Source organism: Anabrus simplex, chromosome 2 (assembly GCF_040414725.1).
Source record: "Anabrus simplex isolate iqAnaSimp1 chromosome 2, ASM4041472v1, whole genome shotgun sequence".
NCBI lineage: Eukaryota > Metazoa > Arthropoda > Insecta > Orthoptera > Tettigoniidae > Anabrus > Anabrus simplex.
In genome coordinates, this window is record NC_090266.1 from 986,892,667 (window position 1) to 986,920,365 (window position 27,699).

General features: G+C 39.7%; 2 protein-coding genes across 4 annotated transcripts in view; one reads left to right on the plus strand and one right to left on the minus strand.

The window, feature by feature from the left end:
• LOC136864611 (ubiquitin carboxyl-terminal hydrolase 30) overlaps positions 1 to 24,140 on the minus strand; it is a 413,613-nt gene extending 389,473 nt beyond the window's left edge. The window contains exon 1 of one of the 3 annotated variants that reach the window (XM_067141847.2): positions 23,521 to 24,140. In XM_067141847.2, coding sequence (XP_066997948.2) covers positions 23,521 to 23,620 — 100 coding nt within the window. In that variant the 5' untranslated portion in view covers positions 23,621 to 24,140. The remainder of the gene's footprint in view (positions 1 to 23,520) is intronic. The other 2 variants (XM_067141848.2, XM_067141846.2) reach the window with 2 other exon arrangements.
• A 296-nt stretch (positions 24,141 to 24,436) lies between these two features.
• Aldh7A1 (aldehyde dehydrogenase 7 family member A1) overlaps positions 24,437 to 27,699 on the plus strand; it is a 155,069-nt gene continuing 151,806 nt past the window's right edge. Inside the window, exon 1 of the mRNA XM_067141845.2 lies at positions 24,437 to 24,784. Coding sequence (XP_066997946.2) covers positions 24,611 to 24,784 — 174 coding nt within the window. The 5' untranslated portion in view covers positions 24,437 to 24,610. The remainder of the gene's footprint in view (positions 24,785 to 27,699) is intronic.

Sequence of the window (27,699 nt, forward strand, 5' to 3'; positions counted from 1 at the left end):
GTTCCATGCTAAGAATTTACAATGGTGTTTGATTTAATCATCATGCCATGGTTACTTGAAGTGTATTAGGTTAGTTGCGACGTCATTTTACCCCAATTTTTGCCCTCTCAAACAGCCTGATGCGGCGTAAATGGCGGAAAGCATAAAATGTCACAAACCTAAATTTGAGGAATTTAATACATTGTAAGCATAGGAAATCTCAGGGAACCAACAAAAAATGTTGTAAACAATGGGAAAAAATTGAACACAGGAATGTACAAATGGGGTAATACTGTACTTTCCAGAACTCTCAAGGATAAGACAAGAATGTTTTATTTAAATTATGATTAATTACACCAATCTCACAACTGTTTCTCACTGAAAATAAATTACCTCGAAGTGCTCCTGGTTGTTTTTGGCCAGCTATTCTCAGCAATAGACCCCCATCAGGAACAAATATTACATCAGTGTAATTGAAAATAATTAGCCGGTGTTTCAGATGGAAGAGAGCTGGCCTCCTGACCCCAAGTTAGAGGATTTGATGCTGTTTTAATAGGGTGGTATTTAAAGGTTTTCAAATATGCCACCCTCATGTTGGCAGATTTACTGTAGAAGAATTTGGGCAGCAGAAAATAGCTACACCTCAGTGTCTCCAAAAACAGTGAAAGGAAGTTGGTACTTAGTGAATTTACAAACAACAGGATAATGTGGAAGTTAATATATTTTGAGATTCTGCAGACATTCCTCTTGGTGTGATTGCAGAATCATTTTATAGTCTTGGAATACATTTGGTCATCATCAGTTCTATCAAGGCACATGAGGATATTTTCAATATCTGAAAACAAATTATCATGAACAGCAGTTTTTCTATTTTTCTGAATATTTGTTTTCATAGGTTTTTTTTATAGAACCTTGGAAGCATAGCAGACGTGTGCATGCTGCGTGTAAGCGAAATAGTAATAGCTATTGAACTGTACAAGGGGTTCTTTTTTTTTTTTTTCTTCTGCTATTTGCTTTACGTCGCACTGACACAGATAGGTCTTATGGCGATGACGGGATAGGAAAGGCCTAGGAGTTGGAAGGGAGCGGCAGTGGCCTTAATTATGGTACAGACCCGGCATTTGCCTGGTGTGAAAATGGGAAACCACGGAAAACCATCTTCAAGGCTGCCGACAGTGGGACTCGAACCCACTATCTCCCAATTAAGTGGATACTGGCCGCACTTAAGCGACTGCAGCTATCGAGCTCGGTGGCGTTCATCTACCAATGGAATAACCATTTACAATACCTGATAAATGGAATAATAAATGGCATAAATTTCTCCTAAATGATGATGTTAGCAATAGTGATCACTGCATTATTGGTGATTGGAGTAGAGAGATAAATCCTGGGCTCCTAAGTTGGGAAGATATTGGAAAGATAAAGAATTTGGTAAAGGAGGTGAGCCAAGCAGACATAACTATGGAGCTGATTATGAACCAGAACGATGATATTCAGAACTTGAAAAATAGCCTGAAAGGTGTACTGGCAGGGATAAGAGAAGGCCTAAAAGAATATCAATAGTACATGGACATGTTAAACAAACATGTCATGGTGTTGGGGCAGGTTAAAGGAGAGCTAGAAATACAGGCCCAAAAAGCAACACTTATTCAACGCAGAAGATGCCTCATCATCAATGGCATTAAGGAGAAGAGGGGCGAGAGTAAACTGTCGTTATTAACAAATGTGTTGGATGTAATAACGGCATGAGTGAGAGTGAACTGCACTGAATACGATGTGGATGACTGAAGAAAATTGTAGAGCTGGGAATGGAGCAGTTGCTCCTATGACTGCAATCGGTAGTGTGAGTGCAGCGCTCCATCCGGTATTCTGTGGTAGTAAACTGTTGCTTAGAAACCAATCAGTGTTTCGGTAGCGAGCGGAGGACGGAGGAACAGTACTGAATGTGTGCTCGCTTGCAGTTCCAGTAGTGGTGTGCAATGGATGTGCTAGCGACATAGTAAATACTGCTTTATAAGTATAAAGAACGTGAATATATGAAATATATACATTCTCACTTAATGTGTTTAATAATAATAATAATAATAATAATAATAATATTATTATTACTGTCTACCTCTGTGGTGTAGTGGTTAGTGTGATTAGCTGCCACCCCCGGAGATGATTCCCGCCCCGCCTCTGCCTCGAAATTTGAAAAGTGGCATGAGGGGTGGAATGGGGTCCACTCAGCCTCGAGAGGTCAACTGAGTAGAAGGGTGGGGGGGTTCGATTTCCTCCTCGAAGTAGTTTTCCGTGGTTTCCCACTATTCCTCCAGGCAAATGCTGGGATGGTACTTAACGTAAGGCCAAGGCCCCTGTTCAGCATAGCAAGTGAGGCTGCCTGGGCAAGGTACTGATCCTCCTCCCCAGCTTTATCCCCGACCACCGGGCGAGTTGGCTGTGTGGTTAGGGGCGCACAGCTGTGAGCTTGGATCCAGGAGATAGTGGTTCGAGCCCCACTGTCAGCAGCCCTAAAGGTGGTTTCCCCCATTTTTACACCAGGCAAATGCTGCAACTATACCTTAAGGCCACGGCCACCTCCTTCCCACTTCCAGGCCTTTCCTATCCCATCGTCACCATAAGACCTATCTGTGTTGGTGGGATTTACAACAAATTGTAAAAAAAAAAAGTATCCCCGACGCAAAGTCTCGCACTCCAGGACACTGTCCTTGAGGCGGTAGAGGTGGGATTCCTCACTTAGTCTGAAGGTACAACCAACCCTGGAGGGTAACCGGAAAGAAAGATGATTATCATTATCATTTTACGTCCCACTAACCACTTCTGTGGTTTTCTGCGACGTCGAGGTGCCGGCATTTTGTCCCACATGGGTTCTTTAATGTGCCGGTAAACCTGTCGACATGAGGCTGTCATATTTGAGCACCTTCAAGTACCATCGAGCAAAGTCGGAATTGAAACCGCAAACTTACGCTCAAAAGGCCAGCACTCTACCGTCTGAACTACTCAGCCCAGTACAGCATACAAAAAATTCCAATCAGTTCTTTCTCTTCAGTAATAAATGAGCTACGCGTATAATTCATGTAAGAACATCGTATTAATACATGTTTGCATGCAATGGATATAATTATTACTTAAACATTTTTTTACTATTAATAATATTGTAAGTGCATTTGCAAGGGTATAATACATGGCAATATTCAATCTACATTATTCTATCTACCTGCACCTATTGCAAACTGAATTTCAACAGATCAAAATCTGTTACTCATAGAGTAACAAATAATGCGGCAATCTTGAAATGACTGCAGCATTTCAGTGGTAAACACAAGCATCTGTGGAATTAGTACTGAAACCTAAATTGCAATTCCACCCAAGATCACTGTTACCGTATTGCCCACATTAAAGCATTTGAATTTTCCACCACTGAATTCAATCGGAGGACTACCGGAGGTCTCTGGAAGAAGAGCGGAAACAACTGCTCCGCTCCTATCATTCTCAGCACTAGGAAATAGACATATAAAGTTGCAACTAGCATCCAGGATGAAAGCCTACCAGATTCCCCTTAATGCCAAGAATTTAAAGGGGACGGAGGTATGGATTAACAGAGAGATAAAAGTAAACTCATATCCTCATCCTGAGGTGGTGCAACTATTTTCAGTCACACCCCGAATGGAGGTGAGCTGCATGTACCATTTCAACCACATACCAGCCCTCCTGCCATTCTTAAATTTCTGAGAGTACCTAGAATCAAACCAAGGCCCCCAAGGACAACAGCTAATAGTGCTAAACATTACATTACAGAAGTGGACCAAATTTGTGTCCTCATTCCGAGGTGGTGCAATTCTTTTCAGGCATAAGTCCAATGGAGGTGAGCTCCATGTGCTATTCTAACCATATACCAGCCCTCCTACCTATCTTAAATCTCTGACAGTACCTCCAAGGACAGCAGCCAATAACGCTAAAGCTATGGAGGCAGACAACAGACAGACTGGACCTGAAGAGAGAAAGGACCATCATGGGGAACGGTTGGCGAGTTACTCATCTACACAATTGGAGGCAATGGCTCGGTAAGGCAGCGCACTGATATTGCCACAATCCAGGAAAAGGTTTGCTGACATATAAGGAGCAGAAGAGAAGTGCATGCCAGCAGTATTTCTGACAGCTATGGAGATCGAGGGCAATGTCACCAGTGGTGAGGAACAACATGCGAGTGATTGTCAACTGATGTCAGAACGGAAGCCTGTACCAGTACAACCCTGGCAGCAGTAAGTAACAGTAGTAAACTAGAGGATCCAAACAAAAAGAAATAAGGACAGAATGTGAAGACATTTGGGCCAAGAAGGGAGATCCCACCGATCCAAAGGGACAGAAACATGAAGGAAATGTCGTAGGGGGGGATACTTCTCCTCAGGGATGTACTGTATAGTTCAATATGAAAAGCCCATAAATATAGAGTAGAACAGGAAACTGAAATAACTACAATGGAAGGTTGGCTTTGTTAATATAGAAGGTTTATTAAGTAAACTAGGGAATGAGGAAGTGTCCAAGCTTGTTGATCATTTTGAGATAGTTGCCTTTTCATAAACATGGATGCCCGAAAGGATGACACTATTGTGGAAACGGTATGGCATGAGAAGTGTAATGAAAAGAAAGAGGTACATGAGAAAGAAACTTCTAACAAAGGAGGAGATTAGAAATCAGGCCACCGAGCTCAATGGCTGCAGTTGCTTAAGTGCGGCCAGTATCCAATATTTGGGAGATGGTGGGTTCGCACTCCACTGTCGGCAGCCCTGAAGATGGTTTTCCGTGGTTTCCCATTTTCACACCAGGCAAATGCTGGGGCTGTGCCTTAATTAAGGCCACGGACGCTTCCTTCCCACTACTAGCCCTTTCCTATCCCATCATCGCCATAAGACCTATCTGTGCCGGTGTGACGTAAAACAGCTTGCAGAAAAAAAAAGAAATCAGGCCAAAGAATGTAATGATAAGAATTATGTAGGCCCTAGTTTGGATAAAACTCAAACTGACTGCTAGCAGACGGAGAGATATATATTTATAGAGCTCCTATAAAATCATTTGCAAGGGTCACCGCATACAAACATAATTTTTTTTAAGGATCTAACAGAAGAAATTAACTTGATTAGAGTTAAATTTGAGGAAGCAGGAATTATTATAATGGGACACTGGAATGCACGAATAGGGTAGTCAATCCCAGCATAAAGTAAAGAAGGGATAAAGCAGTCAGGATAAAGAACAGAATAAATGTGGGGAAAACTGTTAGAACAGAAATATGTGCCACATATAGTTTATATATCCTGAATGGATGGTGGTGGGGGGATGAAATAGGAAAGCTGGCATATATTACAATGCATGGGGTTAGTGCAATTGATTTGGTTGTGTGCATAAGAGATGCTCTAGGTATGATACAGTAAAATATAAATTAGAGAGTGGGCTGACTCATATCATTCCCTGGTAGTTATTACATTACCGGTATGTGAGGAGGGGCAGGAGCAGGTAAATATTGAAAGAAAAAAAGAGAATAGAATAATCAATAGTTATAAGTGGTGCAGTAACACATCTAAAAAAAAAAAAAAAGACATATTTAAGAGGAAAAGAATTTCAAATAATTAAGAGTGGAATAGAGGAAGCACTAATAAGCAATCATGTGGACCAAGCTATAGAATTGGTGGAAAAACGTTTTAAGACCATAGCTCATGTGAAAAGAATAAAAATAAAGAAAAGGGGAAAGGATAGGAAAATGAATTGTGAAAAACTAAGAAACTGGACCAAGCAAGTTGGCTGTGTGGTCAGGGGTTCACAGCTGTGAGCTTGAATTCTGGAGATAGTGGGGTCGAACATTACTGTTGGCCGCCCTGAAGATGGTTTTCTGTGGTTTCCCACTTTCATACCAGGCAAATGCTGGGGCTGTAACTTAGTTAAGACCACGGCCATTTCCTTCCCACTCCTACCCCATCGTTGCTATATGATGTGGTGCACTGTAAAGAAACCTGTAAAAATGAACTAACTGCACGTAATTAGAACCCTAAAGACATTCAGGAAAGAGGGTGTTCCCGCAAGTACAAGCAAAGTTTTGTAAACTAAGAGTGGCAGGGCTAGCAGGGGAAAACAGCGGTGATTGAATTTGGGAGGGGCAGAATGTGATGGAGGGGTTACAGGTCATCTGTGTTGCGGGTGGTGTATGTTAGGCGTCTGGTTACAAATGATTGGAATGAAAGTATCAATTAGCAAGCTTCTTCTTTTGCTAATTTCATTTAAGTTTTGGGAGGGTTTGCTAAATTGATCCATGCTAATGTACAGATTTTCTAAAATATCAAGCAAGGGTCCTTTTTGTTCTCGTTTTAGAATTGTTAAATCTTGTTTAATGTAGGTATATTTGTGATTGGTACCCGTGTGATGGGCGCTCATAGCGGAAAATCTTCTATATTTTGTAGCATTATAATGTTCAATGTATCTTGTGGCAAAGCCCCTTTCGATTTGTCCAACGTAAGTACTATTGCAGGTTTGGCATGTAACTTCCGTGTTCAAATACTCATTATTTTCATTGACGGTATGGGTGTTAAATATTAGTTTTTCATTGGTGTTTTCGGTTTTGAAAGCAACATTCATGTTATGTGTTTTGAAAATATGAAGGGAGTTGAATATATAATGCAACACTTTTTTTTTAAACGCAGGTTGATTTTATCGAGGATTCAAATACACCATGTTATTCCCCAATCCTCTTGCTACAATATCCTATTTTTCAACATAATTTCCGTTCAATGCTATGGCTTTATGCTACCATAATGTGAGGGCCTGTATGCCTGCATGGTACCACTCGACTGGTTGATGACAGAGCCAACGTCAAGCTGCATCGATAACTTCCCCATCATCCATGTAGTGCTTCCCACAGAGTGTATTTGTATTTATTGAAGTTTGAACTTACAGGCCTTCGCCCATTACATTGTTCAAATTCATACAACTAAGCAAGAACTGAATATTAATCACAATGATAGTAATAGTTAAATTAGAATTATAAACAAAATGGCTCACGGTCAACTCACTACCAGAGAGCCGCTTAGCCCGAAGGGACTATGAACTATGATTGCCATGAAATGTGAGGCTACTCACGCGACAGTATAGATTTTGAACTAATGGAAGAATTACCAGCAAACGTGAGGCTGCTCACGAGCCTAAATAACTGAACTATTAGGAATGATAATAAAATGATAAGCGCTCCTACCCGAAGTGCTCACTTCTGGGTAAGGTCTGGTGCTGACCAGATGACTGGGAAATGTTATGTACCCTGCTGAGGTTACGTAACACACAATTAAATCTTTAAAAAAGGTAGACGACACATTGCTAAGACGAAAGACAGTGAAAGAAGAAAGACTGAGCAACCATGTAAAGACCTACTTCTGCATCCTGCCCAGTCAAAATGTCTGGTAGAGTTACCACTACACGCTGACGTTATCATAACATTTTAAATTGCTGAGTGCCAATCAACTACTAATCTACTTATGCTGGCTACTCCTCTGTTTACATTCCAGGTTATTGCATCATACACTACCTCTCTTTCCTTAAGCATAGCTTTTTAACCGCACAAAGGAACTTATTCAGGCAGCTTTCCTTTCTCCATTGGTTCGCTATCAATACTAAAATTTCTCATTCACCTTTTTGCCTACATATTTCTAGTTGCTTCACATTTAGTAACTTTGCCCTTAGCTTCTTTGTATCTGTACAAGCACAAAGTAAATGCAGATCATCAGACTTCCTCGCAGAGGATGCATTGTGAACTCTCTTTGCTCATAATCCATCCCTTATTTCTGTACAACCCCATCAGCCACCATAATATCCATACCTTAATCTTCCTACCCCAAATCTTATGCTTAACTTAGAGATTTGGTAGATCTCATGGAATAGACTGAGCGAAGGCCTTTCCCTACTTTCTTCCAACCATTTCTGCATCTGTACGTCCTTAATTCTCATTGTCAAGGCCCTCTGTGTTCTGCTATTGTTTCCCTTCCATCCCTCCCTCCAAACATATCCCATACCCAGATTCTCAACATAGGCTGTAATGAAATGAAATGGCGTATGGCTTTTAGTGCCAGGAGTGTCCGAGGACATGTTTGGCTCGCCAGGTGCAGGTCTTTTGATTTGATGCCCGTAGGAGACCTGCGTGTCGTTATGAGAATGAAATGATGATGAAGACAACACATACACCCAGCCCCCGTGCCAGCGAAATTAACCGATGATGGTTAAAATTACTGACCCTGCGGGAATCGAACCCGGGACCCCTGTGACCAAAGGCCAGCACGCTAACCATTTAGCCATGGAGCCGGATAGGTTTTAATTTTTGCTAGCCAACAATCGTCATACATTCCTTTCAATTCTTGTTTATATGCTTCCTGCAGCAAAATACCACCTTCGCCCCTTCTCAGTCTCTACCAATAATTCATTACTCTTTTAACGCAATCCACCTTGATAATCTCTCCACATATTATTATAGGTCTTTTCTGCTCTGATGGCGGGCGGCCTATATGCTGTCATGGGGAAGCGGGGAGCATGGGGCCGACCAATCCAGCACGACGTGAGAGGCCGTTAGGGGAAAGAGACCGAGACCACTATTACAACGTCGCCAGGAGTGCCCGCGCTTGTTAAAGTTCTGTTGAAATCCACAGAGCTTCGTATGCATTCGAGTATGGCCTGTGGATGAGTATTATTATATATTTTTATTTATTTATTTTTAATATTTTATTATACCTTCGATGAAGTACGATACCAGTTAATTAATAATGTATATAAAAAGTGCATTGATAACAAACCGAAAAATAATTTTTTCAAAAGTACAGAGTTACACAACCCATTTGTTCAGTGTCGGGTATTCACCCTTTATGTAATAAAATACCGTAACTGAGGAGAGTTCTTATTACATCTTTACGGAATCCGTCGATTGCCTTTGTTATACAGTTCCTTTTGATTCGTTTGCACGGTGACTGAAATGAGATGGAACCAGATGACTGGGTAGGTAATGTCTTTACCTCCCTTTCCTATACGCTGAACGGTCCGCGTACTAACTTGGCAAGCTTCCAACACTCTCTGCTACACTTTATACACACTGACTAAAGGGCCATTATTTTCTGCTTCCTTTTGAAAATATTCATGAACATTGCTGATCATTTTTCTACTCTGGCTCCTTATCTCCTTCCTCTTTGCCATTGTAAGATACATAGTGCAGTTATTACATACAAGAACATAGAACAATGCAAACAGAAATAAACTAACGTCACATCACATGTCACGAGCACGCCAATGTGGCAAGAATTACTCATAAAACAAGAATTATCCTAAAACAAAACTCGTCAAGCAAACTCTTGTAATACCCACATGCACACTGCAAGGCTACTCAGCAACACAGCAGATCGGAGAGCGAAGTGAACGCGGCAAACTCCCCGGGAGACTGAGTAGTTCTCAGCGCCACCGCCAGGCGATCTTTTACCTGATTGGGCAGTGACATACTGCCCGCACCCCACTTCCCCTGACAGCATGTAGGCCGCCTGCCATCAGAGCAAAAATGACCTATAATGCCCCCACACTGGCTGTACATTGCGGTAATCTCATAACAGTCTTGCTGAATTGATGTATTATTTAGTTCAAGCTAACCCTTTTCTTTTCTAATCCTCATAATTCAACGCCATATAAAGCTCTACTTAGGATCAATGTTTTTAGCACTAGCCTCAGTATTTTGTAGCTTACCCCTGGGTATTTAGCAACTAGAATTTTTATTTCAGCATGAGTTGCAACCCCTCTCAATTTGCATCTCTTGATGTGATCATTCTATCCTTCTCTGCTATTTAGTAGCACTCCTAGGTATTCTAATCTATCCACTTCCTCTATTCTTACCCCCGTATCGCCCATTCTCTTACATTTTTTGCCCTCTTCCTCTTACTTATAATCATCACCTTTGATTTCTTACAGTTAATTTTTAACGACCAATTATCTGTGTATTCTGCTAATTTAACCAAACTTTTCTGCAATCCCCCCCCTCGTTAGAGTCATTAACAAAATATAGTCTGTAAATATCAGGCCAGGAATCTCTATACTGCTCACCGCCGGGACAGCCCAGTTAGCCCCTCCGTGCCCATCCAGTATATCATTTATAAATAACACGAATAATATAGGCGATAATTTGCAGCCTTGTTTTAGACCCAGCTTGCATTCTATCGGCTTACTTATCTTCTAATTCACGCTACTAAATACTTTCACGCTTCTATCGCACATATCATCTGCCTAGAAACTCCCAGCCGCCCTAATTTTTCTATTAACGCTCTTCTACTCACAGTGTCAAACGCTTTCTCAAAATCGACCGCTGCCAGAAATACGCTACCTCTTTCCCAAACCGTGTATTTTTCTGCTATCAACTTCACAATCACGATATTATCTATTGTTTGCCTCCCTTTCCTGGATCCTCCTTGGTATTTGGAAATTTAGTCTGTTAGCCAAGACTCCTGTATAAATTTTGCTCAATGAATCTAAAAGTTATTCCTCAGTAGTTGTTAGGTAAGTTTCTATTCCCTTTCTTCTTATATACTGGACAATTCCCTCTCCTATCTGGTTGTATTTACTTATTTGTTTCCAAAATACATTGCTGATACCATTCCCCCCCCCCGATTAAATCTTCAGTTTACCAATCAACCCCTGGACTTCTTCTAGCGTGAATTCCTTATCTAGTTCGTGTATACTTACTTCCATATTAGACCACAAGACCTGCCTTCTTTCCTTATACTCCCATTTGTCTCCTCCTCCCAATAACATGCCAAAATATGTCACCCACTGTACATAATCAATATTCGTTTTCTTCAGTCCTTCCCTCCTTTATTAATAATATTTATTCTCTCCCATATTCTTTCAATTTGATTCGTTCTGCATTCCCTGTTTATTAGCTCTGATTGGTCCTTCAACCACTGCTTCTTCCTCTCCGCGATTTTGCTCTTGTACTCTTTCCTCAGCCTGCAAAATACTTCTCGTTCTTTGCTCCCTCCCTTTGCCCTATATTCTCTTAATGCTCTTATCGCTGCCTTTCTGCATATTTCACACTCCTTGTTATACCAACCATCACCTTACATTTTTTTCCTTCTGCTGCGTTCGACTGCCCGTGCCACTCTCCATATAGGATATTCTATTAACTCCAGCACTGTATCTATATTACATAGGGCACTAGGAAAGTTGCAATACGCAAAAACAGTTGGCTGGACACCCCTGTTATGGTGAGGGATGAAAAGAGGGGTGAAAACCGGTCTAGAAAACAAGGCGTGACCCTCACACCAGTTGTTACCAAGCAGTGGGATTGAGAGCAAGTTAAGATGTCAGTGTAGTCTAAAGGTGAATATCGCACAATTATCCGCTGCAACTTTGCTCGTTGATTGACTGTTGACCAGTGCCTGGAGGAAATGACTCCTGTGCTGGGGAAAGACTGTCCACATCGGACAATAATTTTCCGCTGGTACAAAGAGTTCCAGGGGGGAAATTTTGGGGTTGAAGATGATCCTCGTTCTGGGTGACAGTCTGAATCAGCGACTGACGAAAACATTGAATCTGAGAGGAAAATGTTGCAGCAAGAGAGGTGGTTGACATATCGGCAGGTAGAAGAAACCCTCCACATCCCTGCACCAGCTATTCATTCAGTTCTACACGACGATCTCCATGTTAGAAAGGTTTGTTCCCTTTGGGTGCCCCATTCACTTTCAGAGAAACAAAGGGCACATCGAGTGAAATGGTGCCGAAAAATGCTAAAACAGTTTGAAAATGGGACTTCACGTAACGTCAATAGCATCGTTACAGGTGACGAAACTTGGCTTTATTATTACAATGTCCCAACAAAATCCCAGAACAAGGTGTGGCTGTTTGAAGATGAGGGTACTCCTGTGACTGTGAGAAAGTCAAGGTCAGTGAAAAAAAGGGTGATTGCAGTATTCTTCACTAAACGGGGCTTCCTGACTCGGGTTGTGCTAGAAACACCAAGGACAGTTACTGCGAAGTGGTACAGTGAGACTTGTCTGCCTCAAGTCATCCAGGCTCTCAAGCAGCTCCGTGCAAGGTCACGGCTCAACACTTGGCTCTTGCATCACAACAATGCTCTAGCACATCGTGCTAATGTAACAATGAATTTTCTTGCCAGATCAGGGTTGACAGTGCTTGATCACCCTCCATACAGTCCTGATCTTGTCCCATGTGACTTCGCACTCTTCCCAGAAGTGAAGATGAAGCTGAAAGGGTGGCATTTTGCACCCGAAGAGGAGCTTCTGGCAGCATGGGATCAAGAGTGTGAAAATGTAACTGAAGAAAAGTGGCAGAGTTGGTTCAGTGACCGAATTCAATGTATGGAGAAGTGTACTAAGTGTGGTGGAAATTATTTTGAAAAAGTCTAAAGCGTTCACTCACATTGCAAAACCTTCCTAGTGCCCTTTCCCAATCAATTCTAATTAATTGTATCTCTTTATCCATAAGTGCGCCTAGCTCTCCTTTTCAGTTCTCTGTCCATATTTAGTAGAACCTCTACCCCACTCTCCAGGACTTTTTCTCCCTTCCTCCTTACTTTCCTCTCTTCTTCTCACCAATCTAACCCATTCGGAAGTGTGGTGCGATTCAGTCCAGTCCTCCATTCCTATACTTTTGATGTTCTCTAGTAAGTCTTCCGAACTCATTACAACGTCAATAACACTCCCCCATTATTCACTAATATTCTGCTTTCTGTCTCCCTCCCAGTAACCATTCAGGATGAAGAAATTCCCAACTTCACAGAATTCTTAATGTTTTCCACCGTAGCTGTTAATTACCTTATCATTACTACTTCTTCCTAACCCTACTGTCAACTCGCCTTCTTTACTAAACCTTGGGCTTCGCTCGCCTATTCTGGTATTCCAAAATCCAAATAATAATACTCCATCCTCCTCATACCTTCCTTTACGATACTGGTTTCTACGAGTAGTTCCTCAAAGAACTTAACGTTTGCATATGGAGATCCCTTCAGGTGACAGTAGGCAAAATCCAAGCACACATGTTTCTCTCTCCCCATGTTAAATCTTATCCACATAACCCCTTCAATGTCACTCTCAATATCCTCTATAAATTCATTCAACTCTTCTTTAACTAGCACCGTTATTCCTCCGGGCGAACAGCCCATTTTACTTAATCTTTTTCTTGACTTGTGCCTCGCCGTAAATCCCACCCCCACCCCCAAGTTATCTCCCTGCCTACTTCTTGTCATGTTTCCAAAAGTGCTACGATGTCAAAACTTCCTATTAAATTTTTCACTTCTATGTTACCTATTTTACCCAATAATCCTTCAATATTAACAAAGCCTATCTTCCAGTCTAGTTACAACCTTTTTTCCCTACCTTCCCAACTGCCATCTTTTTTCTTGCTTCTCGTCATTCTCTCGTTCTTTCCCCTCCCTTCCATCATTCTTTGACGTCTTATTGTCATCCTTCCTTTCCTTATCTTCTAAACCTTTATTTCTTTTTCCCTACGTCCTTCAGGCTTTTGCTTCTCCCCTTGATCATAGAGTCTCTCTCTTTCTTACCCTCCGTCAGGTCAACAATCACTGTATCCGGTTTTTTCTTTAAGAACACTAGCTGCTAGCACTTCCTGAACCTGCGAACCTGATTTTTCATTCACACTACACTGCACTGCACTGATTTCTTGCCTCAACACCTCAGCCAACGTAACCAGGTTTCCTCCCTTATTTTAGGCGTTCTCCTCTCTGTCTCTAGGCCGCTTCATCTATTCCTCTTTCTGCTTGAGCTCTTTCTCCATGCCTTTTAGTTTTATCACAGACCAAACTCTCCATCAGACACCATTTGATATCACCAGCCTTTGATCCTTAATAAATGCTCTAAGACCTTGATGTCTAGCTCTACCTAGATGTTTTTTTAAGGATTTTCATGTTCTCGACCCCTTCTCTTCCCAAGTCTTTTTTTACCCAAATCCTTTCATCTTGTAAGTTCTTTGTATTTTTTAATACTATTTCCACCATTATGGTTGACATTAACTTCACTTTAATTGGTCTCCTACCCTTCACTTTCCCTCTTCTTTTAACATCGTCTATATCAACTTCACTGAAGTTTATTTTCAATTTATTCTGGATGAGGTCCACCACTTTATATACAAGGTTCACTTTATTTTCACTCTGTTCTTCCTGTAACCCATAAATATATATACATTTCTTCATCCTTTCTTGGTTAACATTACCTAACTTCTTCTTTGGAGAAACCATCTCCTTTTCCAGATTTTTCACCTGCTCCTTTAGCACTCCAGTTGCGCTTCCATTATTTTCTATTTTTTTCTGTGACTCCCCACTGTTCCTTGAACCATGCTTTCATATCTTCAAATCCCTTTGCTTATTACTTTCTCATTTCCTCTACCAATCCATCTCCAGCATTTGCTTTAACAGCGTCCCCTATCAGCTCCTTAATTCTCTCCCAGTCCTCCCAGCTCATGTCAGGGCCCGGATTCATCTCCACGCCTCCTATGATTAGTAGCATTGTTATCACCGCTGCTACCAAGATAGCCTCACCCACCTTCCACGGCTCTCCCTTGTTTGCCGCATATCCTGCCGTTTTCTTCTGCCTTCGCTGCTAGCTCCTGATCACCACCTGATATTGCTCAATGCCTATCATGTTACACCGCACTCACCATTCGACACGTCCACTGTGGTTGCTTGCTCAAGTTGTACTATCCCGCAGAGTGCATCTTACACTGGGCCAAATAGATGGAAGTTAGAAGACGTGAGATCCGGGCTGTAGGGTGGATGAGGAAGAACGGTACACTGAAGTTTTGTGAACTCCTGTTGGGTGTGCAGACTTGTGTAAGGAATTGCGTTGTCGTGGAGAAGTTCATTTGCATTTTTGTGGCTACGAACATGCTGAAGTCATTTCTTCAATTTTCTTAGAGTAGCACAATACACTTCACCACGAGGGAGGACATTGAACAGAATAACCCCTTCAGTCCCAGAAGACCGTAGCCATAACTTTACCAACTGAGGGCACAGTTTTGAACATTTCCTTTGTGGGAGATTGGTGTGACACCACTCCATGGATTGCTGTGTCGTTTCCGGTTTGAAGCGATGAATCCAGAAGACCATAAAGAGCAAAGCAGAAACATCTGTGTGGAATTGCTTGCTCGTTATGAGGCTGAAGATGACAATTTCTTGTCAAACATTGTCTTCTGTTAGGTGTCAAGGAACCCAGCGGAACAAAGTTTTGAATACTTCAACTGGTGGATAAGTGTGTCAGCACTACCAACAGATGTCAAATTCAGCAGCGAGATGTTTGACTGTGATCTGTCGATCACCTCAAATAAGGGTGTCCACACATTCCAACCTTGCAGGCGTCACAGCTGTGTGGCCTGCCAGCACGTGGGAGATCAGACAGGATTGCTTGATACTGTTGTGACGATGAAACACGCTTCGCCCAACAACCCACCGTGCTTTCGTCCACTGCCAGGTCTCTGTAGACATTCTGCAAGTGCCTACGAATATCTGTGATGCCCTGGTTTTCCACCAAAAGAACGTCAATAACTGCTCTCTGTTTGGTATGCACCTCCATTACAGACAGATGCCATTCTGAAGGGTAGTTATAGCGCTGCCACCTATCGGAAATTAATGCAACTCTACGAGACGAAACAGGAATATTCAAAGATGTCCCAATCAAAATTTCATTTTTTTAAAACCGAACTTGGCCAAGAAATAAAATGTGTAGCGTTATGTATTGAACGCTCCACGTATTAGCAAAATAGTAAGAGGTATCATCATTGAAAGTGAAAAATTTTCCTTTTTGATTTTCGTCGGTAAAAGTGTTTTTTTTTTTTAATTTATTTTTATGTTGTTGATAGTCTTATTGATAAAAACTTTACTGAAAACATACCTTTGAGCGACGTATGTCCCAAATTGCTTTGATTTCTTCGTTCAAGTTCTTTTTGGACAAATGTAATTTAAAGGCCCTATAGACCACACTGTTGTAAGCTGCTCTTTTATGGAATCCAGGTGCTGAAAAGATTGTTTAAGTGTTGTGGGTATGAGCAGGCTAGGCTTCCTATCAACTTTGAAAGAGAGTCTCCTATTCTGCTTTCGTCAAATTGAGGTAGTTTATAGATTTATCTTTTTCACTTTCTATTGTGAATTCAACGTGGAGGGTTATTTTCATTAAGTTTATTAAGTATGTATTTTCCATCGCTAATGTGTTTATAGACGATTACTAGAGCGCCATCGACCTAGTGAGTCCAAAATTATATCTCATTAATTTTTTCCAAAATGTGGGTATGTTCCAAATGCTCCACGTAAATGTCTACTATGATCCCTGATGCAGAAGATCTCATGGGTAGGCCTGTTTGTTGATAGATTACACCACTAAAATTAAAATAGTCATTATTCAGAACAAATTTCAAAATTTGGACGAATTTGTCTATTTTTCCCCAGCTTAATTTACTGAAAAGTTAGGATTTCTGTAATTAATTTGATGGTTAGTTTTATAGGAATAGTGGCATACATATTTGTTAAGTCGAAAGAATGTACTGTATGATGCTCGGGAAAACTTAAATTTATTTCATTAACCAATTCAATGGAAGTTTTGATCGACGTGTTAAGAGTGTAATCTGTAATGAATTTTCAAGAATTGTTGAATGTACTGCGCAAATCTGTATGTGGGGCTGGCTTGAAAGTTCATAATGGGCATTATTGGGGTATTTTCAGTATATATTTTAGGCAATGCTTTTGCCATGGGCAATTTGGGACGCATTTTTATTAGTTTTTTCATAGTCTTTAAATAAAAAGGTATTATTTTAAATAAAAGATTTAAGTTCCTTTTGGATTTTTTTGTGTGGGTTCCTTTTTTACTGTAATGAAATTATTAGTTTTGAAAAATGAGTGTGTTTTTTCTATACAGTCCTGCTTTTTCATAACTACTATAGTGCTGCCTTTATGACTATCAACTCAGTCATATTGCTTGTTTGAGATTCCTGATTTTCAGATTTGTCATACGATCTTGCTGGTTTATGGTTGTGGATATATACTTACCTGATACTGTCATAGGAGTCTAATCATGGCTGAGAAGTGATATTTTTCTTTTTTTACTATTTGCTTCATGTCGCGCTGACACAGATATGTTTTATGGCAACAATGGGATAGGAAAGGTCTAGGAGTGGGAAGGAAGTGGCCGTGGCCTTAATTATGGTACAGCCCCAGCATCTAGCTGGTGTGAAAATGGGAAACCACGGAAAACCATCTTCAGGGCTGCCAACAGTGGGGTTCAAACCCAATACCTCCTGGATGCAAGCTCACAGCTGTGCGCCCCTAACCGCACGGCCAACTTGCCCGGTAAGTGATATTTTGGATACGGAAATATTCTCATGGAACACGAGTGTTTATCATAGAAACAGGATAGCAACAGCAGGAAGACCATTCATACTGGTGAAAGAATAATTTGTAAGATACAAAAAAGTTACGGATGAGAAACATGAGTATCTAGGAGTAAGGCTAATCTCAAAGGATAATAGGCAACTTCATGCTTTTGGGGTGTACAGACTTGGAAAGGGTGGCGCTGATGCAGAATTATTTGATAACAAAATCAGTTATGTGGGAAACGATGGAGAAAGGAATGGTATTGTATTAATTGTAAATGTAAACTGGGAAAGTAATGCGAATGACAAGAAGCATAGCCAACATATAGTAAATAAGTTAATCGGGGATGGACAGAAAAATCACGAAGTGATGGAACCAATTACAGGGAAGAATATTCTAGACATGATGCTGGAAAAACCAGATGAGCTGTATAGAGAAACTGACGAGAGAGGTGGTACAAGCGATCACCAAGCTGTTTTTGTAGTAAGTTAGTTAAAAATTAATACTATGGAAAGTATGTTTGTAAAAGTAGGAACCATATGGTTGATAAGACAGGCATAAAGGAGTTTTAAAAAAGTAATTATGATCGGTCAAAAACGGGGAAATAAAAATGTAAACAGCTTATGGTATTGTTAAGGAATGTGAAAATACGTATGTATCCTTAAAGATCGTAAGGAAAGTAAAGATCTGCAATATTATAACACAGAAATAAAGAGACTAAAAGGGAGGTGCAGATTGGAAAGAAATAATAGTTAGGACTGCTTGTGGAAGTAAGGAGAAATTGAAGGAACTTACTAGGAAATTGAATCTAGCGAAGAAGTATAACATTATGGAAAACTAACTGGCAGTCATATGGATTTTAGTGAAAAATGGAAGGGTATGTATAGGTACTTTAAGACAGAAACCAGGTTACAAAGAGGAGATACCAGGAATTAATGAACAAGGGGAATCGATGGTTCAGAGCAATAGTATCATAACTAGCATTTTTTCAGATTTTACAATAAAGCAAATTAAAAGCTTGTGTATGCCAGAAATCACTACGGAGACGTATGGCTGTCAGCATTCTAGACCACACTAACAGCCAATAAGTCTCCTGGGCAATTTCTGGCATAAACAGGAACTTTTAAACTGCTTTAATGTAAAATCTGAAAATGCTACCTGCAGTAGTATTGTTGTAAATCATCAGTATGTGAGGATTTACAAAAGGCAGAAGTATTCAGTCAGCAGTATGTAAACACTGTTGGATGTGAGGAGAATCTCCAGGTGGAGGAGGTGACTAATGCTAATTGTGCACTGAAATTTATCTATGATTTTAAAAAATATTTACAATAAGGTACAAAAGCTGAAAACTAGAATAGCAACTGGAATTCATTAAGATTTCTGGGGACATACTAAAAGCAATGGGTTGGAAAATTTACCGTTTTCAAGGAGTTATTCCAAATGAATGGAGAGTTGCTATAGTAGCTCATCTGCAAAGGGAAGGATGATAGGTGATTGACGAGATACAAAAGTATACTTTTCTGTCAAATTATAAAGATAACCATGAAAGACAACTGTTAACAAGAAACAGTAGTGATGGACAATGCTCTTGCTCGAGACTCACGTCACAGATCTTGAGACTCTCACAAGAAACTCGAGACCGGTCCTTCTGTGCTGCGATCTGTGCGACAACCCAGTGAGCGTAAGCTTGATAGTATATCATAAGCCGTTACTGGATGAAACAGCGTTCTCATATGGAAACATGCTTTAAGATAAATTTTGTTAAAAGCTTGGAAAAGTACTGCATGTGTAACTATGAGCCCCTTAATACCATTAACGAAAGTAAAAACAGAATGTCAGGATCTTAAACAGTTCACGAGTTATTTGAGGTGGACATCTTAGCTGAATAACCCTGCATAATTTCTGAATAACTGTAGATAGGATGTACACCTACCTGGATACTAGAGGCGTACATTATTTGAATTTGAGACGGGTAATCAAGACAGAGCAAGATCTGCCTTGCTGCATATGCAACCACCATTGCGCATGAGTGGAACATGTAATCAAAATGCCCGTGTTTGCTCCAGTTTGTTTGACAGGGCATGTTCAATGTGAAGTATGCTGACTATGGAGGATGACCTTGGTTGCTTTACTGAGTTGCAAACAATGTTGTTCATCCACAGATGAATAAGTTTTTGTTTACAAAGAACAAAGGCCAGGAATTCGGAGGTATAAAAGGATGAAGGAATGATTGAGTCATGTCATGCGAATCGATGGACAGTGTTATGGCTAAAATTCAAAACAGTGAATATAAGCTAATAAATACTGAAATAATGTATGTATCTGAGCTTTAGAACACGACTCTTCACTGTAACTGCCTTAGGACTCTTCGTAAATTTCTGAACTAGATTTATGCTCAAAGCAATGGCTTTGCTGAACAGGTTTCAAGGCCACCACACAAGAAAGCTTAACTAAGCTACGATATGCTATGCAACCCAATGAAAAAAATTGCTCCAATGAAGTTACCTGGAATGGCACACACAGTGGCAGCTATGCTATGCTAAGCTAAGCTAAGCTAAGCTAAGATAAGCAACGCCAAGCTAAATTTAACAGATCGCCAAGGAGGTGATTTTCATAGCTGGATTCGTGCATGCGCACAATAACTCTTTTTTTATTGACATCTAGCATGTGTGTGGTTTTTGTGAATTACCTCAATACAGTACCTATTTTACTGCTTAATTGTTTCTGTGTTCGTTAATTATCATGGAAGGCAGATGAAAGGAAGAAAGACTGCATGAAGAGACACAAAAGTATACTTGTCTGCCAAATTATAAAGATAACCATGAAAGACAACTGTTGACAAGAAATAAATGAAACTTTAGAAATGGGGCTGATGACATAGATGTCAGGCCCCTTTAAACAACAAGCAACATCATCATCAAACTTAGGAAATTGATTGTACGTATGATTTATTACGGTACTTTTAGATACATTTTAACCCTAATTTTTATAATTTGGGTACCTTTAGATTCAATTTTTCTTAATATCATCCTCAGTAATATAGGGGAGTTCATGAAACTGTTCCCGGTTTAGATGAAAGTAATTTTTAATTCTTCATCATTTCCACAATGCTTGATGGAATACACCACAAATTATTCTCTTTCCAATTTCATGTATGCAGAATCATCTCTTCTCTCTGTTTCTTTATCTTTGTTCATATTCCGCTACCGCGGTCAATAACAGAGCCTCCTCTTCAATTAATCCGCCGCCTAGCATAGTTTAGCTTAGATTTTTATTCGAGACATAGCACAGCATAGCTTGGCAGTGCTTAGCATAGCGTAGCTTATCTTAGTTCTCTGTGTGTGGCAGCCTTTAAGGTGGGTTTTTTAAAATTCTTTTTTGGGAAGCTTTGATCTGAACTGAGATTTTGTCCTTGTAAATATGCAAACAAATGGTCTCACAGTTGACATTGCAATGTGAAAAAATGATAAAATAAAAAGCATTATGTTAGAGATTCTGTCATATTTATGAACACACCAGCTGATTGCATCTGTCCTGCCAGTGCCCGCTGATCTCTTGTCCGGCTCCATGGCTAAATGGTTAACGTGCTGGCCTTTGGTCACAGGGGTCCTGGGTTCGATTCCAGGCAGGGTCGGGAATTTTAACCATCATTGGTTAATTTCGCTGTATGTGTCGTCTTCATCATCATTTCATCCTCATCACGACGTGCAGGTTGCCTACGGACGTCAAATCAAAGGACCTGCACCTGGCGAGCCGAACATGTCCTTGGACACCCCCGGCACTAAAAGCCATACAACATTTCATTTATAAATTCTCTCCAGCTACTTAAAAGAGGAGGAAAACCTGGGATTTTCCAAAAGGATAAGAATAGCCTACAAAATCTGTTTTTGAAATCAGGAGATAAGTTTCTGTGATTAGGAAAGAGGGAAGAAGGACCAAAATTAGGGAGTTTCTGCTTAAATCGGGGGAGATGGCAAGTCTGAAAATGGTTTTATGTCACACTAACTACTTTTACAGTTTTCACAGAAGCTGAAGCACCAGAATTTAGTCCCGCAGGTCTTTAATGTGCCAGTAAATCTACTGACATCAGGCCGACATACATTCCGAACCTTCAAATACCTCATGAATGAGCTGGGATTGAACCAGCCATAACCTTAATAAGGCTCACCCTCAGCAGTAACCTGGTATGAAATTATTGAACCATAGAAAACCATCTTCACTCAGATGGTGGGTTTCAAACCTACCATCCCACAAATGCAAGATTCCTGCTAGCATGTCCTCACATTCTTCTATGCATGCATTCAAATTATCTGTATTTTGATGCAATGTAACATATGTTAGAGGGGGGGGGACTTTCTTCATGACTTACAGTTATAAGTGTTTAGGCCCCAATTTTTTTTAAATGTTATTAGTTTTATGTCCCACTAACTACATTTTTTATGGTTTGGGAGATGCCAAGGTGCCAGAATTTTGCCCACAGGAGTTCTTTTACGTGCCAGTAAATCTACCGGCATGTGGCCGACCTATTACAGCTCCTTCAAAAACCACAGGAATGAGCCAGGATCAACCTCAAAAGGCCATCCCTCTACCGCCCGAGCTACTTAGCCTGGCAGTAGCAGGCCTGGTACCTGCACTTACCACATTCTAACCTAAAACTGTCACTAACACAGTGCTTTCCAGTAAACCATAATGTTATCAGTCATTAACAGTACTTTCTGGTAAATTAGATCTTAAACCAGTCACTCACAGTGACCATGAGGAAGAATCAGGACAACAACTATACATATTCTGGGTCACTGGATGACCTAATCCTGTCACTAACAGCACTTCCCAATTAACCAGAACCTATCAAATCACTAACAGTAACTATGTGGGGTTATTAGTAGCCCCTGTAGACATCAAGACCAACAGACATTTTTGTTCATACTACAGTTAGTTGTTATGTTAGTATTCATGTAAAACCATTGGCCATCAGCACACCAAACAGAGAATATCAGAGTAAGGAGAGAGCAAGAGGGGAGATGGTGAGTCGTCAACGTTGTTACAATGACAACTACCCACTGAAAGTTATGTGGTTGTACGGAAACTGCAAAAAAACTGATGGCGGCACCATGATAAGGCATACACAGCATGATGAAGAACGAGTTAGTTTGTTTGTTTGCTTTTCTCTCTAGGACACAAAATGCTATTCTTCTATGAGCCCTATAAGTAGCACCTTTCATAATATTGAGATGCACTACCCATACCTCAACAGCTTTCATATGTCATAGCTATGAAGAGCCTGAAACATCAGTGGGGCTACACTTATACTATTTGAATTGGTGCAAGTCTTCACTTACTTCAACTGGTCGTATTTTCATACTAATTTGTTTGAGAAATATAATTCATTCAGAAAGTTACATACACGAAAAACACACCACACGTACATTCCTCCTAACATTAGCTTTATGAAGAATCCCTGCTTGCTTTCTTAGAAACGTGGCCACCCTATTACGAACCCATAAACCTCTGCAAATGAATATCCTACTTCTTGAAGCATAAATTATAAGCATATTACTCTGTCTCCTGTACCTGAGCTTTTCACTAATGCAAGAGCACAAAACCTGCCAAAGGGTTGAAGTCTATGTCCCTTAAGATGAGTGCCCAGTCATCTGAGAACCTCTGCAGGCTACTACAACCACTGGAAATAACAAAGGACTCACTGAAACTCTTTCTCCTCATACATTTATGTCTCTAATGTTTAGGTTCCTTTCGGAGATCTAATGTGTCTGACCCAATATTGATGCATCATAACATCAAATTTCACTTCAATATGAAAATATAAAAAGAAAATAATAAGAGGCTTAATTGGACTTCAATACTATGTTATTATAGGTCACACTGGACAACAAAATGTTATTTCAAAATTAGGATGGGTTCCTAAACTCTTTACAGATCTCCCTCTACATTACATGGAAATTACGACTTTGCTAGGCAGAATAGAAACGGAGAAGCAAGTAATTTTGAATAGTTGACAAATTTGTCCCCTAACCTCGAGATGTAACGTAATGACAGGTTATAGGCACCCGTGGAGCAAAACAAATACGCGGGGATACAAGATGGACAACAAAAAAAATTGATTTAAATTTGAAATCATTAAATGCATTACGTACCGGGCTTTCTTCGCCTGTGAGAACTTGGGCCCCACAAAATAAACGCTCCTATTGCTAGAGCTACAACAGTTCCACAAAAGAACACTATTTGCGAATCCATTTCTTTTTTAGTACAACTTCCTACACACAACTGAAAATTGCCTCCAGTAATGGCATTTCATTACAATGTCTTAAATACGGGTTGATCATACAGACGGGTAAATAAAAACCCTTGTTTTCTTCGATGCAATGAATTAAATGAAATGGTGCGATATCCATCCGAGACGAAAGTTTTGGGACATAACCAAAGATCAAAGAGAATGCCAAAGCTAACAGCCTCCATTCACAGTACTCTCTATCAAAGGAACCAGGAATGAGTGCTCTCTCCGTGTGGCCAAAGATACAACAAACAGCGCTACCAATCAAAGAGTTTGAGTGCTACCAATAGCAAAAGAAAGTTTTTTATCATAATTATTCAGTTAGCGACTAAATATAAATAATACTATTCATTTTACAAATACAAGTGTATCATAAGCCTTCGAATATCTATTTATTCTACATAACATAAACATAACTGGCAGTACAAGTAGGCGTAATATTCCACGGAGGGTTGAAGTACATGTCCAAAGATAGCAAACAGTAGCAACAGTACACTAGTACAGTATTATTGCTTTAACACATTCATCAAGCGTGCCGTTTGTCTCTGTCGTTCCCATGGCAACATCACTCCTTCGTTGCTATTGGCCAATTGAATCGCGGGATTGTAAACAAATCCGCATGACTGTATACCCGGTTGATAGGAATCTCGCAGCAGCCACAAACAAGAGGGATAAAAAGAAGAAAAGAAGTTTGAGATAACCTCCAAGAAATACGCAATTTAGGTTGAAAAAGTAAAGTCCAAAGTTCAACCTAGAACACTGTTGTCTATTTTTCTGATTCGTGTAATCATGTGTGAACATGGTGTCCATACCTTAAATGTATCAACATTAATCGCGATTTAATTTGTGTATCATTTACTAGTTCCTCTCAGTTTTCTGTACCTAGTTATAAAAATTTTTAATGTTATATTTGTCAACACTGTATTATTCGGTCAGTCTTTTATAGTTCGAAGATGGTAATCGTCTTAACTGTTAAAGTAAATAGGCTTATTTCTGCTCAGTTTCGCCGGATGATGTCTTCAGCAAAATTTCTCATTGAGGATCCGAAATACTCTTTTCTCCAGGATCTAGGATTAGAAAAGATAAATGCTGGTGTCTACAATGGCAAATGGACGGCATCCGGAGAGGCAAGACAATTACAACTAATTAGTACTTAAGCAGTTCTGTTATGTTCCTGTAACATTGAAGTCATTAAGTACATTTTATTGCTCTGTACAGTATTTTTTATTCAAAATTAAACTAAAATATTTTCATTTTTAGCTTAGAGTGTCTGTGATAAATGTTATCCAAGAATTATACTTAATGATAAACAGCGTTAATCTAAAATGCATAGGCCCTCTAACAATATTTGGATAAAATTACAAATGCATACCAGTAGGCCTACATAGCTGGGTGTAATGTAAGTCTTAATTTTCCAAATATTCATCAACGGAATAATAAGCTTTATCGATAAAGAATATAGCTAAACTGCTCCTAAATTGCAAATATTTTGTATTAGATCCGTAACATCCTTCAGAACACCCACATCTCAAAGGCATTTATTCTTTTAATGGTGTTACATTTCAGAATCCATGTTTCGGCGCCGTACAAAAGCACTGAATAAACATAGCATCTGACAAAGTTGTGACATTGTTTTTTGTAAAGTAAAGTTGTGACGTGTCGCCTAATTGAGGTTTCTGTCACACAATAGATTCCTCATTTTTCAGAAAGCTAGTACAAGCTATTTTTATTCGTACATGGATCTCTAAATCTGGGTCCAAGTCCTCAGTAATCCAGCTGCCAAGGTAATTTAACTTCCACACTTGTTCATGCATGTTACGTGTTCTGGAAATGGCCATCACCGTGGTCTTGTTGGTGTTAATTTTGAGACCAAGTTTATCCCCTTCTGCTACGATTCTGTGCACCAGATGCTGAAGACCTTCAGTACTGTCAGCCAAGATGACAGTGTCATCTGCGTACCTCAGATTGTTGATCTCCCTGACATTAACTTTTACTTCATCTTCCACTTCTTGAAGAGCAGCTTGGAAGATCCGCTCAGAGTATAGATTAAATAGCAGGGGAAATAATACACATCCTTGCCATACTCCCTGTTTGATCTTAGCGCGAGTCTAAGAGTTTCTAATTCTTACGGAAGCTTCTTGATGTTCATATAGTTTTTTGAGAAATGTAAGATCTTCACTACCTATTCCTACTGTGTTCAGAATTTGCAGGAGTTTGGAATGTTTGACACAATTGAATGCTAGGGCATAATCAATGAAGCAGATGTATACTTCTTTAGACTGGTCTCTACAATTTTGTAAAAGTGTCGTCAGGCAGAACAAGGCCTCGTATGTCCCAAAGCCCTTACAGAAAACAAATTGTTCGTTACCTATGTCCAGTTTTCATTTTTTATGAATTCTGAAATGTATTATATTTAGGAACAATATAAGAACTTGACTCATGGAACTAATGAGTCGGTATTGGCTACTTTTTGTTGCATTTGGCTTCTTAGGAATGGGAATTAGGACTAACTTCAGCCATTCTTGTGGGATGTATCCTGTCCAATATATATAATTTAAAAAAAACTTGGTTAGTAATCTAACATTGTTTTCATCAAGTACTTTCAGAATTTCAGGGTGAATATCATCTGGTCCTGCTGCTCATCCAGTTCAAATCAAATCAAAATCTCTTTATTTGCAAATGAGGTGTCTACCTCGGTGGCAAATGGTACACTATTGTCAAGCACTAAATATTAAATAAACAAGAGAAGAAAATTTTCCTATAATACAATACAATTTACGCTAACAATTTTTTCTATTAAACACACAGCTCATTCTTAATAAATTTATATTGTTTACAAAATTCTACATATAATATCTCCTGTACTACTTACAAATATAGTCAACTGATATACAGTATGTGGAATTACTTCAAATGATACTATACAACTGGTATAAGATTAAACTTTACATTGCATTTATTTACTTTTTTTTTTTTTTTTTAACCCATTCTGGAACCTAAGTAGCATAATGACCTGCTGCGTCTTAATCAGAGCCCCTTTTGCCACCAATTTTCAGAGTTCCTGAAGGGCCTTCACAGCTACCGTAGCAGTCCCAGGGCCCTCGAAGTCCCCACTGTACTTCACCCCTACAGGCAGTCCCCTACTTTGGCTGTCCAACTCCTTAGACCAGGGGATGGAATTAATTTAATCACACACATTTTTTTTTTTTTTTTTTACAATAACCTGCACTGGTCGAATGCCCTCTAACACTTCATTTATTTTTTCTGTTGCTGTTTATTCTCTTCTTGAATATCTGTACAGATTTTGGAAAAGGATCAAACACTACCCCTGGTAAACTGTTCCACTCCACACCCTTCCCAATGAATGAAAATTTACCCCAATCCCTTCTGCTAAAATTCCTTCTAATTTTATATTTGTGGTCTGCCCTGCCGATAAAATTATTTTCCAACTGAAGCCTCTCACGGATATCTCCCCATGCTTCTTCTCTTGTATAGGCTCTATATAATCCTATAAGTCTAGTTTTCTCCCTTCTCTTACTTAAAGTTTCCCACCCAAGTTCCTTTAACATTTCTGATACACTACTCTTTCTCCTGAAATGCCCTGTTACAAATCTTGCTGCTTTCCTCTGTACACTATCTATTTCTTTTATTAGGTATTCTTGGTGAGGATCCCAAACACTGTTTGCATATTCCAATAATGGACGAACCATACTTAAGTAACTTTTTTCTTTTAATTCTTTATTGCATCGTTTAAGTAGCCTCATTATGACATGTAACGATCTGTATGCTTTCCCAACAATGTCATCAACATGACCCTTCCAGTGCAAATTACTTTCAAATCTCACACCTAAGTATTTGCACATGCCATCTTTTGGGATAACTACCTCATCCAAAGTATATTCAAATTCAGTGTTAAAGCTCCTGTTTGTAAAAGTTGTAACAGTTAACCTTCATATTATTTTCTTCAACCCATTGATGGATACTTTCAAGGTCCCTTTGTAATTCTGAACAATCCTCAATGTTATTTATTTCCCTATAAACA